Source organism: Lepus europaeus, chromosome 5, assembly GCF_033115175.1.
Source record: "Lepus europaeus isolate LE1 chromosome 5, mLepTim1.pri, whole genome shotgun sequence".
Taxonomy (NCBI): Eukaryota; Metazoa; Chordata; class Mammalia; order Lagomorpha; family Leporidae; genus Lepus; species Lepus europaeus.
This window is the reverse complement of record NC_084831.1, coordinates 37,527,100-37,546,359: the sequence shown is the minus strand read 5'-3', so window position 1 is coordinate 37,546,359 and position 19,260 is coordinate 37,527,100. Positions and strand designations below refer to the sequence as shown.

At 42.2% G+C, this 19,260-nt stretch overlaps 1 protein-coding gene across 9 annotated transcripts in view; it reads right to left on the bottom strand.

Annotated features, from left to right (window-relative positions):
• Nucleotides 1-19,260, bottom strand: part of MAST2 (microtubule associated serine/threonine kinase 2) — a 220,007-nt gene that overhangs the window by 95,914 nt on the left and 104,833 nt on the right. For 4 of the 9 annotated variants that reach the window (XM_062191219.1, XM_062191220.1, XM_062191222.1 and 1 more), the window contains exon 5: nucleotides 92-286. The exons of 4 other annotated variants lie outside the window; for them this stretch is intronic. In XM_062191219.1, coding sequence (XP_062047203.1) covers nucleotides 92-286 — 195 coding nt within the window. Of the gene's footprint in view, nucleotides 1-91; nucleotides 287-2,673; nucleotides 2,739-19,260 lie in introns of those variants that run through there. One more of the 9 variants, XM_062191227.1, reaches the window with a different exon arrangement.

Here is a 19,260-nt window from a genome sequence, read left to right as displayed (position 1 = left end):
CTCCCCATTATTGAGGGTGAAGTGTGGGTTTTACCCATTGGACTAGATGCAATTATTAAGGCCCCATTCACAGCACAGCAGATCTTCTTACCTCCACTGCAGTGGGTGGCTGGAACAGGGACTGCCAGGACTGCTGTGGGCTTGTGGGTTCAGGAAAAAGACAAGAGGAGAAGTAGCCAGCACACAGTCGGCACTAAATGGGACTTTAGGGAGACAGAGGGCTGGAGTTGATGTGGAAGAAAATACGTGATGGTTTACTTCGGCTCCTCGGCAAAGAGTAGAGATTCTGACAAGGTACCACAATAGGAAAAAAACAGGGTCAGTGATTTTTTTTTTTTTTCCCTCAGCCCAAATGAGACATATTCCAAAGTGGGTTAGTCTAGGCAACAGGCTCAAGAACAGTAAGTACTCAAAAGTCCTTCTCCAATGAGCTCTTGAGTACCAAAGCTGAATGACAGTAGACACTAAAACTTAGTCCATAGATTTAAAATCAAAAATGTAAGTTCCAGCTATTCAAATTATTTTAAATTGGCTTGTGAGCAAAGCAAAAACTTCAAATTTACTGCAGCGCATCAATTAGTAAGCAACAGGTAATATTTCATGTTCAGTGACTAAATCCTCCTAAAGAAATATATATATAGTCCATAAAAGTAAACATTCTCAATACTCTGTAACTTTTGCTTTTACTTAAATTTTTCACTTGGCAGGTCTCTGCACTAAAAAAACCTTGTCAATTTGATGTTAAGTTCTACTGAAAACTATTAAATAATTAAAAGTATTAGGTTGAAAATAGATAGATGACATATATTTCTAATTTACTGTCAGTGGTAGATGTGGCATAGATAATGAAAAGTAACTGCCAGTCTCACAGTCCTTATTCACTGTCATATTGGCCTGGCTTTCTATATACAGACTGTGTTAACTATGGTATTTCTAAGGCGGAAAAAAAAAAAGGACTTAAGTATCACATAAGCACCTGATCTATTTCAAAATGATGTTACTTTTCTATATTACTATTATTGACTGTTTAGAACATAGATATGGTGATAGAGTACTTGTCTTAACTAGTCAAAGGAAAATCTTCAACTTCTGACTCATTAAGCTTGTGAGAAGGCTTTGGCTTATTTCTTATAGGAGTACACAATATGGGAATAACGTTAAGACATGAAAGGGGAAGGCAGTCAGCTTTTCAAAATTACAAGCATGCCCAAATTTCCACAAACTCAACATATTTTTTACAATTACAGAAAATAAAAATATTAATTTTGGATTGTCTCGTTTTCAGAAAGAACTTTTCTTCTAAAGAACTACTTCAAAAAGTTTCCTCATATATTGTTAAAGCTAATTATTATGTACAATAAGATACTGAATATTTGTTAACTGGAATAATATTGCTTATATAAAATTTTAGAGTCTTAAATCTTATCACATAAAATGAAGTTTAATCATTTTGACAAACATTAATTGGAATTATAAAAATCTATGAAAACCAAATCTCATTTTCTTTTGCTCCTAATTATCACTCCGCCAACTAGTTATAGAATGGGGTTAGAGTCTAAAAAAGGATTGTTTGAAATAGCAAAGGTGATTTATGAACTACTTGCTAGTTTCCCAGGGGTATTTTCAAAATTCAAAGTCACCAAAACAGATATAATGATTTATCTACCAATATCAGTCCACCACTATTTGAAGAGCATGATTTTTTGACAACTTAAATGTTCTCAAAATACAAACTCTATTTTAAAATCATCAGTTTTGCTAACAAGTCATTTTATTTTTTATATTTATATTTATATATTTATATTTAAATGATACTTTATTAGATAAAGCTTTTTAAAATTTATCCTTTATAGTCTCAGCATGAGGTAAAGAGTTTTTTAAACACAATCCTCCAAACAAGCCCTGTTTTCCAAGGTCCAATACAATCATGAATTCAATCACTGAGCACCTGCAGACATTAAAGGACACTCAGTCAAGAATGTGTGCGTCTGTGAGCCACACTGTCTCCACTAAGCACTAACGCCCAGGGACACAACCCTGAAGTACACTGCCTCCAAACTGAGGATTCCAGGGCTCTTCTTTCCCTGAAGAGTACTGGTCAATTCATCCAGCGTTTCCTCAAACAAGGCTGAACAGCTATTGGAAAAGTCACCCCAAAGCATTGAAATCTTCACTTAAGTAAATATATCTCTGTATCACCCAACACAGAAATAAAACTCAGGGCATAACCTACAAGACCCAGACTTGGATCTGCAAGCACAGGTCTGAGGTCCTGAGCTGACAGGCCAAGGGCCCTCTCTATCCAAGAGATAACTTCTCGTTCTCTTTTGTTTTCACATTCATGGTGCTTGTATTAGAAGTTTTAACATGAGCTTTAAATACACATTTGCTTTCAAAGCCAAGGAAAAAACTACCTTCATTATTAGCCCAGTTCCCCAAGTAACCTAGGAACCCCTAAAATTATATCCAACTCAGTTTCCAGAACTGGAAACTCCATATGCTCCTGCCAGGAACCACTGTTTTGACCTTGAATTATTACAGCCAGCTCAACCCTCTTCCTGACAGGCACCTCCAAGACAGAGTCTTCATCCAAGCACATGAAGCTGTGTTAGTTGGCATTAGTTCTTTTCCTGGCATCTGTCAATTTCCAGTCAGAGACCCCATCCTCCTTACTGAATCCGCAGGCATGGTGCTCCCAGTCTCTCTCTCCTCCGCTTCATCATTTTCCTGACTACTCAAGTTTTGCCCTCTCACACCGGAGTCTTGGCAGGAAGTTCTCTCACACAAGGAGCAGGTATTATGTCAGCCAAAAGAAACTTACAAAGGCTTCCCAAACTTATATGAAAAATTAAAGTACTTTTCTTTAAAAACATGATACTCAGAAACCTTCCTAAAAACCTAAGAGCCCAGGAGGCAGCAGTGAGGCAGAGTGAAGAGTTCCAGATCCCAAATGAATCAGCTGTCCTCGGATCTGCCTGACATCATTCACACTCAGCCTGCTACAAATCAGAGCAGCAGAGAGCACCTTGTTCTGTTGTCAGTGACAAGCACCAAACTCCCTCCCCCACAAGTCACTTGCAACCTCCAACCCTGAGACTTGGCAGCTGTGGAGACTGGCAGAAATCACACATACCAACTTGAAAACACACACTGTGTCAGAAATACTATTAGTCCAGGAGGCCTGGGCCAGGCTGCAACAGCTGTTGTGGTGGGTAGGGACTGGAAGAAGGCATATTAAGGATCCCAGATTGGTAAATTAATGAACTAAGAATAAGTGGGCATTTCTGCAACATTATTCATTCTCAAACTCAGGCCTGGGGGAGGATGACAGGGCTTTACTATTAGGGCTCACATCACAGTCATTATTCAATTCTGACTCTGACCAATTTAACCAAACTCTGCACTCCAAGCAAAATTTAGTACTTTTATTCAATTTCCATGAATCTCTAATAATTAAGGACAATATTAATCTCTAAACTTGAATAACCTTGTGGTGAGAAAAGCCATAAGAGGAGTTAAGAAAGTAGGATCAGAAACTAGTTTAATTTCATACAATATCCATTACTGAAATCATTTCTAGGGGAAACTCTGCCCAACACTTCAAGGTAAGCTGCAGAAGAACTCTAGTGAAGGGTAAGCTACTGAACTTCCACAGGCTTTGGCTTCCCCACCTATAAAATGAAAGTAGTTAAGGAATCTATCATATAGGGTGTCATGAGGAGTAATATATGTAAAACAGGAAAGTGCCTAGCACACAGAAAACATGAAAGAAGTGTGAGCTTCATTATTCTAGATCTTTCCCTCTAGGAGCTATCTCCCAGTCCAAAGGAGGAGCTTAGTCTGAACAAAAGGAAACCAGCTGAGAACAGCATGGCCTGAAGAAAGCCAAGTGATGAAGTAAACTGCAGGGCTAAACACTGGCAGCTAAGGAAGCCATCGAGCAAGCAAAAACCTAAGTCTGCTGCTTCAGAGTCTCCATCAATTCTGATGGGCTCCTCTCATTCATCTAGACAACAAAGTGTGTCAAACCAGTTTTCCAGAGCAACATTAGAACTGAATCATACTCAACCACTGCTTTAAGTCATGAAATCAGTTGAGGAAGTTAGAATCAATATTTCAGAAAATGGGAAGGGGTCGGCACTGTGCATAGTGGGATTAAAGCCACGGCCTGCAGTGCCGGAATCCCATGTGGGCACTGGTTTGTGTCCTGGCTACTCCTCTTCTGATCCAGCTTCCTGCTAATGGCCTGGAAAGCATAAGAAGATTGCCCAACGGTGCTGTGGTGTAGCAGGTAAAGCCACCGCCTGCAGTGCCAGCATCTCATATGGATGCTGGTTCGAGTCCCAGCTGCTCCACTTCAATCCAGCTATCTGCAATGGCCTGGGAAAGCAGTAGAAGATAGCCCAAGTCCTTGGGCCACTGCACCCACGTGGGAGACCCAGAAGAAGCTCTTGGCTCCTGGCTTTGGACTGGCCTACCTCCGGCCATTGCAGCCATTTGGAGAGTGAACCAGCCAATGGAAGACCTCTCTCTTTCTCTCTCTCTGCCTCTGCCTCTCTTTAACTCTTTCAAATAAATAAATAAATAAATAGTTTTTTTTTTTTAAAAAAAAAAAAAGGAAAGGAAAGGAAAGACACAGAGAAGTTAAGACCATACCAGTGGCTAAATAGGAAAGCAGCCTTTCCTCAAGGTTTCCCCACAACTGGGAAACATTGTGGAAAATGAAGCATCCCCATTTCCTTATTCCTGTATCCCATATTTACTGACTATATTACCACTCTAAGAGTCAAGAAAGATAGGATAGAAGCCTCTGCTATGGGCTTCTCATTTCACAAATCCCGCACAATCACACAAACACAAAAATAAATTCATTGAAGAAATGAGGCTACCTCTGTCACAAGGTCAGGCATTCCACACTGCAAATCCATTCTTGTGACTTGTAGGAAGGAGACCTAGACTGAGTTCCTGGCTGTTAGCTTCATCTGGCCCAACCCTAGCTTTTGTGGCATATGGGGAGTGAACCAGCCTATCAAAGTTCTCTCTCTGTTTACATAACACTGTTGCTCTACCTTTCAAATAAAATTATATAAAAAAATTTTAAAGCATTGAAATTATCAAATTTTTACACTTTATATTTTTCATAAAAATATATTCAAATTTGGTGCTCTGAATACAGCCATCTTATTTCTAAATCCTATGAAAAATAAAAATTTAAAAACAAAGCAAAAAATAAAATAAAATAGATCACTAAAAATGAGGACAAGTTGTGATCATGATAGAGACAGAAAAAAAAGTGAAGATTAGAAGAGAAACAAGAGAAAATCTACAAATAAATTGGTTTGCTTTAAATTGGAGGCTATGGGGGTGGCAGGGAACTACCAACAATGAACTAACTGAACAGACTTACTTTGGACCTGCTGCTCTTTGAAAGACACCACTCCACAAAAGGAGAGCCACAGACTGGGGGAATAGTCGCCATTAGTGTCCCAGGAGGGAGAGAATGAGATCTTATCATGCTACTCAAGAGTGGCATGCAACTGTAAACTTATGAATTCTGACTGGTGCTGTGGAACAGCAGGTAAGCTGCCACCTGCAGTGCCAGCATCCCACATGGACACTGGTTCAAGCCCTTGCTGCCCCACTTCCCATCCAGCTCCCCACTAATGCACCTGGGAAAGCAAAGGAAGATGATCCAAGTCCTTGGGCCCCTGCACTCATGTGGGAGACCCAGAGGACACTTTTCGCTCCTGACTTTGGCCTGGCCCAGCCCTGGCCATTATGGCCATTTGTGAAGTAAATCAGTGGATGGAAGATTCCACCCCCTCGCCCACAATTCTACCTATAAATAAAATAAAAAATAAAAATTAAAAATAAATTAAATAATATCTGAATCTGAAAAGCTATGAATTGGTTAAAATTTTATCAAAGTTTGCTCACTGGTGATGTACCAATCTCCTTGGTTTACTGTTTACTTCCTTCACCTGCAAAATCAAAGGCAAAATCTTTCCTTTACAATATAATATGCCAATGTAGTAATATTTTATTAGAAAAATATTTATTAGAAAAAATTTCTGTACTTATGTATCACGTTCTTTATTATTTAGGAAATCAAAAACACAGGTTTTTCATGAAAAAGCTATGATCATTAAAAATTGTGCTACTTTTTTATTGTTTCTTTTAGTTTTTTTTTTTTTTTTTTTTTAAACAGGCAAGGTGGATAGTGAGAGAGAGAGAGAGACAGAGAGAAAGGTCTTCCTTTTTGCCGTTGGTTCACCCTCCAATGGCCGCTGCGGCCAGCGCTTCGTGCTGATCCGAAGCCAGGAGCCAGGTGCTTCTCCTGGTCTCCCATGCGGGTGCAGGGCCCAAGGACTTGGACCATCCTCCACTGCCTTCCCAGGCCATAGCAGAGAGCTGGCCTGGAAGAAGGGCAACCGGGATAGAATCCGGCGCCCCAACCGGGACTAGAACCCGGTGTGCCGGCGCCACAAGGCGGAGGATTAGCCTGTTAAGCTATGGCACCGACCTTCTTTTAGTTTTTAATTAACATGCAACATTTATACACTTTCATGGGACATACTGCAACATTTCAACACACACATTCAATGTAGATTCATCAAACAAGCTATTTTAAAATTTTCCATTGTTACTTGGTTAAATAAGTAATCAGGCCCTGTTGATTCTCAAATACCAATAATACTAAGTGCTTCTAATCATAACTCTTAAGTTTTACTTTCCCCAAATCAGAATCCAAATACAGAAAACAATAAAATTTGCAGTATATTTTTATAAAGATTTTTTATTTATTTTCCTTAAAAGTCAGAGTTACAGAGAGAGTGAGGAGAGGCAGAGAGAGAGAGAGAGGTCTTCCATCCACTGGTTCACTCCCCAGATGGCCGCAAAGGCTGGAGCTGCGCCGATCCAAAGCCAGGAGCCAGGAGCTTCCTCTGGGTCTCCCACATGGGTGTAGGGGCCCAAGGACTTGGGCCATCTTCCACTGCTATCCCAGGCCACAGCAGAGAGCTGGATCGGAAGAGCAGCAGCCGGGACTTGAACCGGCACCTACATGGGATACCGGCGCTTCAGGCCAGGGCGTTAACCCACTGCGTTACAGTGCCAGCCCTTTCAGTATATTTTTAACATCTAATACCACCTCTGATATCCCAGAACATCCCAGAAAAAAATCAAAGATGTAATCTTCCAGCTTTTTAGAGAGGTACTAGAAATAATACATTTATTTGATGTTTTAGTGAGTTTCATGGGGAAAGTTGTCTAATCAAAAGAGATGCTTGGCGGGCACCGCGGCTCACTAAGCTAATCCTCCGCCTGTGGCACCAGCACCCCGGGCTGTACAGTTGGGGCGCAGGTTCTGTACCGGTTGCTCCTCTTCCAGTCCAGCTCTCTGCTGTCGCCCGGGAAGGCAGTGGAGGATGGCCCAGGTGCTTGGGCCCTGCATCCGCATGGGAGACCAGGAGGAAGTACCCAGCTCCTGGCTTCAGATCAGTGCTGCGCGCCAGCCATGGCAGCCATTTGGGGGGGTGAACCAACGGAAGGAAGACCTTTCTGTCTCTCTCTCCCATGGTCTAACTATGCCTGTCCAAAAAAAAAAAAAAAGAGAGAGAGAGAGAGAGAGAGAGAGAGATGCTTACCTTTCCCTAAGTTAAATTTGAATAAAGAAGATGCTATTAATGTTCTAGAAATTATGATTAATTAATGGAAAGTTCCTGGAGACTTGTCAATGCCCTCATTCTCTATAGTGTGCTTCTGTTTATGAGTCCTGATAGTATTTTGCAAGATTTTAGAAAACAACAGTTTGGTGATTTAAGTTATTATCTAAAATATTTATTTGGTAGCAGCCTCAGTTTTAATATGCGAATTTAGCATCATTTAGGTCAGTGGAATTTTATAACACAGACGTCTAGCACGTACTCCTCCTGACTAACTGAATCTCTACTTGGTATCTTCACTATATTAGTGGTATGTTCTCAGTATGTGTGTCATGCCACATTATTAAATCTTACATAGCAAGATATTTTTCCTCTGTAAAAATTATGTTCAACCATGTTTTATAAATCAAATGTGGAAGTCACTGTCTTCTTTGAAAAGAATTACTCTTAGCGATACTTTGGTAAATCTTTTTAGACTGGCTTTATTATTCACAGTTCACTTGACACAGAAACAGCATAATTCCTTTGTGAGTTGCATTATTCTTAGTATGAACTTTTATCAGAACTTTCACATTTGAAAATTATCAGTAATAAATTCACCAGGGCTATTTTAAGTCTCTATCATCTTTACAGAGATTGTTTTACGCTGATGCTTATCTGAACAAGAAACGACAGTCGTGTCTTCAACAAAGGAGGACTGTCCCAGGACTGCAGCAGGTTTTAAAACTATTGACACGTCAAAGAATAGACTCTTGGGTACAGGTTTCCAATTGCGGCACTTGGACAACTGGGCAACTTCCAGACCATTCCAGCAGATTGAGTCACAATTTCCAGAACTCATTTTAGCCAAGTAGCAGACCACAAATCTAAGGTTCAGTGGAATGAGAACTAATATATGAGACAATGAAGAATGATGTAGCTATTTGCTTAAAATATTGTCTTAATACATATTTCCAGATATAGGAAAGCCAATTCTATTCCTTCTTAAGCTATCTATAACTCTTAAAAGTGTCTTTGCTCTTATAACACGTTCCTAAATCATATTTTATTCTTGGTAACTCTCTAACCCATAAATGAGAAAATCTTATTAAGGAGTCTTACTTTTCAAAACAATACAGTTATCTGAAAAGGTTTAATAATAATTCCTTCTTTTTACCAGAGTATAATTGTAAAAAAATGGTTGTACCTCTAAGGGAGTATGCCTGAAATGTCGTATCTGAGAATTATACACACATGATCAAGTTTAACAAGCACTGTTAAGGAACTATGGTTGAATTTATGGAATACTTGCAAAACCCTCACAGGAAAAATACCTGGCATATTCTCTTACAGGGCCCAGTCTTACACATGGGAAGGAAGGTTAACTTCCGGCAACTCAAGGACATGCAGGATATTTTAAGAGATTTTGGCAATAGAGGAATTCACCCAAATTTATGGGTACTGCCAGTGAAATCTGACAGAATATCTTAGGTTGGCTTCTAGGCTCATAATACAGGTAACAGGCCTTTAAAAGTCTAATTAGCATTCTTGTTACACTATGTAAATAATCAGGCCAGAAATGTTTGAAATTATTTTAGATCTAAAGGTAGGAGATTGCATGAAAATTCAGAATAAGCCAAAAAAGGGGGTGGGGGGAGAAGGAAGGGAGGAAGGGATGGAGGGAAGAAAGGAAGGGAAGAACAGAACAATTGCTGGGTATGTGGAGGGTGTGTCTGAGAGAATAATATAATGCATTGTTTAGAGAATATTGTTCTGGGTTATTTGGTTCTTTTTAAAAAAAAAAAGATTTATTTATGTATTTGAAAGTTAGAGTTACACAGAGAGAAGAGGAGAGGCAAAGAGGGAGAGAGAGAGAGAGGTCTTCCATCCACTGGTTCACTCCCCAATTGGCCGCAATGGCCCAAGCTACACAGATCCAAAGCCAGGAGCCAGGAGATACCTCCAGGTCTCCCATGTGGGTGCAGGGGCCCAAAGACTTGGGCCATCTTCTGCTTTCCCAGGCCATAGCAGAGTGCTGGATTGCAGGAGGAGCACCTGGGTCTTGAACCAGTGCCTATGTGTGATGCTAGCACTGCAGGCAGCGGCTTTACCTGCTATGCCACAGTGCCAGCCCGGTTATTTGGTTCTAATCCTCTATTACCTTTGATCTATGTTATTACTCTGTAAGTTATAACTAATGACAATGTATAGCAATTCTTATCTATATACACACAAATTTTGTATAGTGGAGGTTCAGCTGCTTTCTCTTTTTCCTATAACACTTTGTTACCATTTTTTAATTTATCGCGACAAACCTTTATTCCACAATAATTGTGCTTTCATTTCTTTTTTTTTTTTTTTAAGATTTACTTATTTATTTGAAAGTCAGTTACAGAAAGAGGGAGAGAGAAAAAGAGAGAGAGAGAGAGTAGATCTTCTATGTACTGGTTCACTTCCCAAATGGTTGCAATGGCCAGAGCTGGGCTAGGCCGAAGCCAGGAGTTTCACCTGGGTCTCCCACATGAATCCAGGCACCCAAGGACGTGGGCCATTGTCCGCTGCTTACTCAGGCACATTATCAGAAAGCTCAATAGAAAGTGGAGCAGCAGCACTAAAATTGGCACCCATATGAGATGCCAGCATTGCAGGCAGTAGCTTAACCCATTGAGCCACAACACGCTGGCCCCTCATTTCTCTTTTGAACTTGCTTTTAGATATGCCTGGTTTTGTTATTAATAATAAGTTAAATAATTAACTTTTTTATTTTAACTGTTTTTTTAAAAGATTTATGTATTTATTTGAAAGGCAGAGTTACAGAGAGGCAGAGGTAGAGAGAAAGAGAGGTCTTCCACCCACTGATTCACTCCCCAGATGGCCACAATGGCTGCAACTGGGCTGATCTGGAGCCAGGAGCCAGGAATTTCTTCCGGGTCCCCCACATGGGTGCAGGGGCCCAAGGACTTGGGTCATCTTCTACTGATTTCCCAGGCCACAGCAGAGAGCTGGATGGGAAGAGGAGCAGCTGGGACTTGAATCAGCTCCCATATGGGATTGCCGGCACTGCAGGCAGCAGCTTTACCCACTATACCACAGCACCAGCCCCTTACATGTGTATTTTTAAAAAATCAGTAGCTTTGCATATATTTTTAAATTTGTTATTATGAAACTAGACGTACTTCTCATGGCAGGAAGAGGCCACATTTCGTTGCACAATTTGTTAGCTCTATTTAAAAATCTTAAACTGGGTACCTCTATTTCTATTCTCATCCTATGCCACACAAATGTTACATTACAGGCCCAAATAGCTGCCTACTATGGGGACAGTAGTACTGTACCAGGCCCTGAGAACAGAACACTGTACCATCCATCATGGTTCTTACCTTGCAGGGCTTACTTCCTGCAATGGACACAGCTGTGCTTCCCCAAAATTCGGAAGTTGGTCTTAACCCCCAATGTGGTCATATATGGATATAAGGCCTTTAGGAAGTAATTATGGTTACATGAGATCATAAAATTTGGGCCCTAACCCTATAGGAGCTATCTAATAATGGGAAGAGAAAGAGATTCATCTCCTGCATCTATATCAAAGATAGGCGATGTGAGCACACAGTGAGAGGGCCACTATCTGCAAGCCAAGAAGAGAGCCCTTACTAGAAATAAACCTTGATCTTGGACTTGAAAATAACATCATGTAATGGAAGAATACAAATAATTCTTTACAATTGATGCAAAATTATGAAGGAAAAGTACAGGATTTAATGGAAGTACATTCTGGGAAACCCACCTTAGTCTAGGGACTGGCAAGGTATGGGAAAGGTCAGAAAAGCCTTTGGTAAGGAAGTGAGAAATAAGCTGAAATCTGAAGGTAAATAGGACCTAGCTAAGAACACTCCAGGCACAGGAAACAAATTCAGAAATCAGACTGTACTGACAGTTATGTGATCGCAAACTAATAAAATTTTCACAAAATGGCTTAAATAAATTTGCTTAAATTTGCTAATGAAATCTGCAATTAAAGCTTCCTCCTGATAATCCTGGGATGCAGCAGATGATGGCTCAAGTGCTTAGGGCCCTGCCATCCATATGGGAGACCCAATCAGGCTCCTGGCTTAGGGCCCAGCACTAATTGTTAAGGACATTTGGGGGTGTCAACCAGTAGATAGAAAATATCTCTGTTTCTTTTTCGTTCTCATCAGCCTTGCAAGCTTCTTTCCTGGCTATTGTATAATGGATAGATGGATTAGAGGTGAGCAACACTAGACAAAGATAGAAAAATTTGGGGTTATGGCAGTAAAAGAGGTTAAGAGATTACAATGGCTTCAACTATATGGACACACCATTGGTAGAAGAAATTAGGGTATATTTGAGAATAATAATAATAATAATAAATAATAATAATAAAAAGACATGCAAGTATGAGGAAGAGCAAGGTAACAAGAACAACTAAGTTTTCTATCTCAAGGAACTGGTATCTTTTAGAGTAAGCTGGAGAATTAAGGGAGGAGCTTGTTTTTGAGAAAAATAATGAGTTCCATGTCATAACTGCTATGCTTGTGATGTCTCTGAGACACCCACTACGTTGCAGTGAAACGACAGCTGTGAGGTCTGGATAGAAAGGTGGGCAAAAGAAGCATTACCACAGCTACACCCAACGTGACAGCAGCAGAAACGGGCTCTCAGGATTTTCAGGTTCTGTGTATACACACCTACAGCTCATGGACAACTATGTTCCTTTTTAATAACAAAAGGTTCTAGTAGAAAAATTAATGATGACTCTCACACTATCCCTGTCTACCTCTGTCAACCTCTGCCTTCCCACCAGGCAATAGAGAAATCTATATGAGCAGCATTTCTTTCTTTCTTTTTTTTTTTTTTAAACTTTTATTTAACAAATATAAATTTCCAGGCTGGCGCCATGGCTCAATAGGCTAATCCTCTACCTTGCGGCGCCAGCACACCGGGTTCTAGTCCCGGTCGGGGCACCGGATTCTGTCCTGGTTGCCCCTCTTCCAGGCCAGCTCTCTGCTGTGGCCAGGGAGTGCAGTGGAGGATGGCCCAAGTGCTTGGGCCCTGCACCCCATGGGAGACCAGGAGAAGTACCTGGCTCCTGGCTTCGGATCAGCGTGGTGCGCAGGCCGCAGCGCACCAGCCACGGCGGCCATTGGAGGGTGAACCAATGGCAAAGGAAGACCTTTCTCTCTGTCTCTCTCTCTCACTGTCCACTCTGCCTGTCAAAATAAATTCCAAAGTACAGCTTTTGGATTACAGTGACTTCCCCCCCCCCCCATAACTTCCTTCCCACCCACAACCCTCCCATCTCCCACTCCATTCACATCAAGATTCATTTTCAATTATCTTTATATACAGAAGATGAATTTAGTAAATATTACGTAAAGATTTCAACAGTTTGTACCCACACAGAAATACAAAGTGTAAAGTACTGTTTGAGTACTAGTTATAGCATTAATTCACATTGTACAACACATTCAGGACAGAGATTCTACAAGAGGAGTAAGTGCACAGTGACTCCTATTGTTGACTTAACAAATTGACACTCTTGTTTATGGCATCAGTAATCACCCTAGGCTCTTGTCATGAGTTGCCAAGGCTATGGAAGCCTTTTGAGTTTGCCGACTCCGATCTTTTTAGACAAGGTCATAGTCAAAGTGGAAGTTCTCTCCTCCCTTCAGAGAAAGGTACCTCCTTCTTTGATGACCCGTTCTTTCCACTGGGATCTCACTCACAGAGATTTTTTTTTTTTGGTGCCAGAGTGTCTTGGCTTTCCATGCCTAAAATACTCTCATGGGCTCTTCAGCCAGTTTTGAATGCCTTAAGGGCTGATTCTGAGGCCAGAGTGCTGTTTAGGACATCTGCCATTCTATGAGTCTGCAGTGTATCCTGCTTCCCATGTTGGATCATTCTCTCCTTTTTAATTCTATCAGTTAGTATTAGCAGACACTAGTCTTGTTTATGTGTTCCCTTTGACTCTTAATCCTATCATTATGATTAACTGTGAACTGAAATTGATCACTTGGACTAGTGAGATGGCATTGGTACATGCCACCTTGATGGGATTGAATTGGAATCCCCTGGTGCGTTTCTAACTCTGCCATTTGGGGCAAGTCATATTGGAGCTCCATTTCTTTAAAAGACCAATTTTTAAAAGATAGGTTCTTGGGACTGGCACCGTGGCTCACTTGGTTAATCCTCCGCCTGTGGCGCCGGCATCTCATATGGGCACCGGGTTCTAGTCCCGATTGCTACTCTTCCAGTCCAGCTCTCTGCTGTGGCCTGGGAGGGCAGTGGAGGATGGCCCAAGTGCTTGAGCCCCTGCACCCACATGGGAGACCAGGAGGAAGCAGCTGGCTCCTGGATTCGGATTGGCAAAGCACCAGCTGTGGCAGCCATCTGGGGAGTGAACCAACGGAAGGAAGACTTTTCTCTCTGTCTCTCTCTCTCTCTCACTGTCTATAACTCTGCCTGTCAAATAATTTAAAAAAAAAAAAAGATAGGTTCTTAAATGTAATATAAAGCTAGACAGTCTGGTTTCACAGTCCATAAAGCTACCAAAACTTCCTGATTTTCAAAGCTCCATAGAAAAACTAAAACCCTGCACTGGCTATATTAGACACCACTGATAATTCACAAAAGGGTTATTATGTATTTGTGGCAGGTGGTATCCCTTCTCAGCGGGTTGTCCAGAAGCACTGATTCAGGCACCAAGTTACATCAGAGTGTGAAAATAAATGGTGCTATGGCAGTTTCACAAGGGCAAAGTTTGTCACATCACATCCTTGAGCCTCAATAACTCTTCCGTTTCCACTGCCCATCACTACAGATACCAGATATTCACTTTCATTCAGTATTTGGAGTCCAAACCTACTGCCCAAATTAGTAAGTCCACAATGCAAAAGAAAAACTAGCCCAGGGATTCTAAAAATAAAGACTGGAAACACACACACACACATGCATACATACAAACACACACACATACATGAAGCATTATACAGCTATCTCTTCACTCTAACAGTCCATTTTTTTTTAACCTCCAATGAGTGCTGACAGCCTCTAAGAAGTAAAGCAAGACATTTAATTAAATATGAGGGCAGGAGCCGGTGTTGTATAACAGGTTAAGCCACCACCTGAAGCACTGGCATCCCACATGAACACTGGTTCAAGTCCTGGCTGCTCCTCTTCCGATCCAGCTCTCTACTATGGCCTGGGAAAGCAGCAGAAGACAGCCCAAGTGCTTGGGCCCCTGCACCCATGTGGGAGACCTGGAAGAAGCTCCTGCTCCTGGCTTCAGCACCAGCCATCGTGGCCAATGAAGAGTGAACTAGCGGATGGAAGATCTCTCTCTCACTCTCTCCCTCTTTCTGTGTAACTCTGCTTTTCAAGTAAATAAATCTTAAAAAATAAAATTAAAAGAAGTATGAGGGCAGTTACCTTAAATTATCATGAGTATTAGAAAAGCTGAACTTTCTGGGGAACTAAAAGGACAAAAATATCATTTACATCTAGCTCTCAAATGTGGAGTCTAGGTATTGGTGCTGACATTCATAGCAGAACAACCCTTTATGAAAGGAATTGCCGGCCGGCACCCGCAGCGCCTGCACACCGGGTTCTAGTCCCGGTCGCTCCTCTTCCTGTCCAGCTCTCTGCTGTAGCCCGAGAGTGCAGTGGAGGATAGCCCAAGTCCTTGGGCCCTGCACCCGCATGGGAGACCAGGAGAAGCACCTGGCTCCTGGCTTCAGATCGGCGCAGTGCGCCATTGAAGGGTGAACCAACAGAAAAAGGAAGACCTTTCTCTCTGTCTCTCTCACTATCCACTCTGCCTGTCAAAAAAAAAAAAAAAAGAAAGAAAGAAAGAAAGAAAGAAAGAAAGAAAGAAAGGAATTGCCAAAACAAGGCCACCTACACAGAACTGGATGAGGAAAGCCATTCATAGCTATACTGGTTATGAACAACTAAAACACAGCTCTCCTCCAGCTTGGGTCAACAAACACAAAAACCTCAGAACTTCAAATTATTCTTCTGCAGACATGCACACTTTGAACAAAGGTATCAAAAATCTCCTAGACATATTCTAAACTAGATTTTTAATGCATTAAAAAAATGTCCAGATGGGTTTAAATATTAAACAGCTTTCTAAAAATGAAAATGATTTAATTTCAGGAAGCCAAGTTTAAAATAAATGGTATGATAGAGGCCAAAAGAACTTTTATAACCAACCTGCCCCAACAAAGCCCTATCACAGCAGGCATGAATGTTGTCATTCTTCATATTCTCTTCCCTAATATGACAATAGCTACTTATTCCAGACTCCTGTTCTTTGCTCAAATGTCACCTTAATGAGAAAATTAACTCCTGGACAATGTAATTTAAAACTTAAAAATCTCAGGCCGGCGCCATGGCTCAGTAGGCTAATCCTCCGCCTTGCGGCGTCGGCACACCGGGTTCTAGTCCCGGTTGGGGCACCGATCCTGTCCCGGTTGCCCCTCTTCCAGGCCAGCTCTCTACTGTGGCCAGGGAGTGCAGTGGAGGATGGCCCAAGTCCTTGGGCCCTGCACCCCATGGGAGACCAGGAGAAGCACCTGGCTCCTGCCATCGGAACAGTGCGGTGCGCCGGCCGCAGCGCGCCTACCGCGGCGGCCATTGGAGGATGAACCAACGGCAAAAAGGAAGACCTTTCTCTCTGTCTCCCTCTACTGTCCACTCTGCCTGTCAAAAAATTAAAAAAAAAAAAAAGGCCAGCGCCGTGGCTCAACAGGCTAATCCTCCGCCTTGCGACGCCGGCACACCGGGTTCTAGTCCTGGTCGGGGCACCGATCCTGTCCCGGTTGCCCCTCTTCCAGGCCAGCTCTCTGCTGTGGCCAGGGAGTGCAGTGGAGGATGGCCCAAGTGTTTGGGCTCTGCACCCCATGGGAGACCAGGAGAAGCACCTGGCTCCTGCCATCGGAACAGCGCGGTGCGCCGGCCGCAGCGCGCTACCGCGGCGGCCATTGGAGGGTGAACCAACGGCAAAGGAAGACCTTTCTCTCTGTCTCTCTCTCTCTCTCTCACTGTCCACTCTGCCTGTCAAAAATAAAAAATAAAAATAAAAAATAAAAAAAAAAAACTTAAAAATCTCTGTCCTACCAAAATACACACCCTCATTCTCCTATATGGCTTTATTTTCTCTATAGTACTCAGTACAAAATAATATGCCATAGATGTTTCTATTTGTCTCTCTTGAACAAAATGGGAACTCCATGAGTACAGGCACTTCAGCTGCTTTCATCACTATTGTATCTCTAATATCTAGATGAGTACACGCACTTAATTGGTACTGAATAAACAAAGCATGGTGAATACATAATTAATCTAAGCAAATGAACAAGTGAACAGATGCAAAAAGACAAACAAAAATATGCTAACCTGGTTTACTAAAAAACCTAGTAAACAGTAGTGCCAAGACTCAAACTCAGGCCAGCATGATTCTCTAGCCCAAGAACTTCATTTCCATGCCATACTTCCACCTACCAATTTGGAGATACTAGAGGAATTACTTATGCAGAAGTGTATATTCTGTATAAAGCTTAAGATATCACAAATGTCTAGAAATCCATTTTTTTTGAGTTTCTATTCTATTTATTTATTTGAAAGGCAGAGCAACAGAGATGGAGACAGAGACAGATCTTCCAATTGCTGCTTCACTTACCAAATGGCTGCAATAACTGGGGCTAAGCCAGGCTGAAGTCAGGAGCCAGAAACTTCACCTGTGGCAGGAGCCTAACTATTTGAGCCATCTTCCACTGCCTTCCCTGGCGCATTAGCATGGAGCTGGATCAGAAGCAAAGCAGCAGGGACTCAAAGCAGCATTCCAATAGGTAATGCCAGAGTCACAAGCGGCCCACTATGCCAGACCACAGGCCTTTCCAGTACATTTTAAAGTAAGTACCATATTATATGGTCAAGGATAACAATTCAGGGTCCCCAAAATTACTGATCTTCATTTATGTCATGTTGCTCAGCTATTTTCAAAATTATGCTAAATTAATTAACTGAAACTCTTTCTTCTAAGAACAAACTAGCTGCAAACTCCCCAGTTCTTCGTGTCCATAAAGTATGCAAGAGAGACTATGGCAATGGATATTAACCTTTATACCCAGAATGCGCAAACCATAGGAATGGCTCTTGAAGGAGCCATTCTGGGAAAGAGGCAAACAGGGACACAAATACAAACCCTCCTTCTGACTAGAACTCAAAAGACAACTATAAAAACTTCTGGAGCTAGTGCTGTGGCACAGTGGGTTAATCCTCTGCCTGTGATGCCAGCATCCCATATGGATGCTGGTTCTAGTCCCGGCTGTTCCACTTCTGATCCAGCTCTCTGCTATGGCCTGGGAAAGCAGTAGAAGATGGTCCAAGTCCTTGGGCCCCTGCACCCATGCGGGAGGCCCAGCAGAAGCTCATGTCTCCTGGCTTCAGAGTGATCCAGCTCCAGTCGTTATGGCCATCTGCTGAGTGAACCAGCGGATGGAAGATCTTTCTCTCTGTCTCTCTTTCTCTCTGTCTGTAACTCTACCTCTCAAATAAATAAATAAACTTCTAAAACCTTCCATACTAGGTGACAAGGAACAATGAGGCAAATGGTGAGCCATTTGTTTTCCTAGCATCAATTACAACTTTTCAGTACACATTAAGTTTATTCAAACACATGTTCTATGGTTCTTACTTTTCTGACTTCTTTGCTGAGAATGCTAAGCAGTACACCTTGCCTTCTGCTGCATGCTCTCTACAAAGACTTGCCCTGTCCACACTGAAGAAGGGCCATGGAACAGCAGTGACATGGGGGAGATGGCTGAGCATGGAGAGTAGGTAGCCAAACCTCTCACTTGTAAGGCAGAAAGGATACTTTCTGTTTACAGCTATACATAACTTGTCAGGAACAAAGCCTCAACTAGTATCTGTGATTTCTCATATTCTTCAAAAAAAAAAAAAAAAGCTTTTGCTATTCTTTCAATATTAGAGATAAAAAAGATATTGTTGGCCGGTGCTGTGGCTCAACAGGCTAATCCTCCGCCTTGCGGCGCCGGCACACCAGGTTCTAGTCCTGGTTGGGCCGCCGGATTCTATCCCGGTTGCCCCTCTTCCAGGCCAGCTCTCTGCTATGGCCCAGGAAGGCAGTGGAGGATGGCTGAAGTCCTTGGGCCCTGTACCCACATGGGAGATCAGGAGAAGCATCTGGCTCCTGGCTTCGGATCAGCGAGATGCACCGGCCGCGGCGGCCATTGGAGGGTGAAGCAACGGCAAAAAGGAAGACCTTTCTCTCTGTCTCTCTCACTAACCACTCTGCCTGTCAAAAAAAAAAAAAAAAAAAAAGATATTGTTTATATGGAAGAAATGGAGAATTTCTGGCATTTTAAATAATATAAGCTCTTCAAGAGAATAATGTATCTGGGGCCGGCGCGGTGGCACAGAAGGTTAATCCTCCGCTTGTGGCGCTGGCATCCCATATGGGCACTGGTTCTAGTCCCAGCTGCTCCTCTTCCAATCCAGCTCTCTGCTATGGCCTGGGATAGCAGTAGAGGATGGCCCAAGTTCTTGGGCCCCTGTACCCACGTGGGAGACCCGG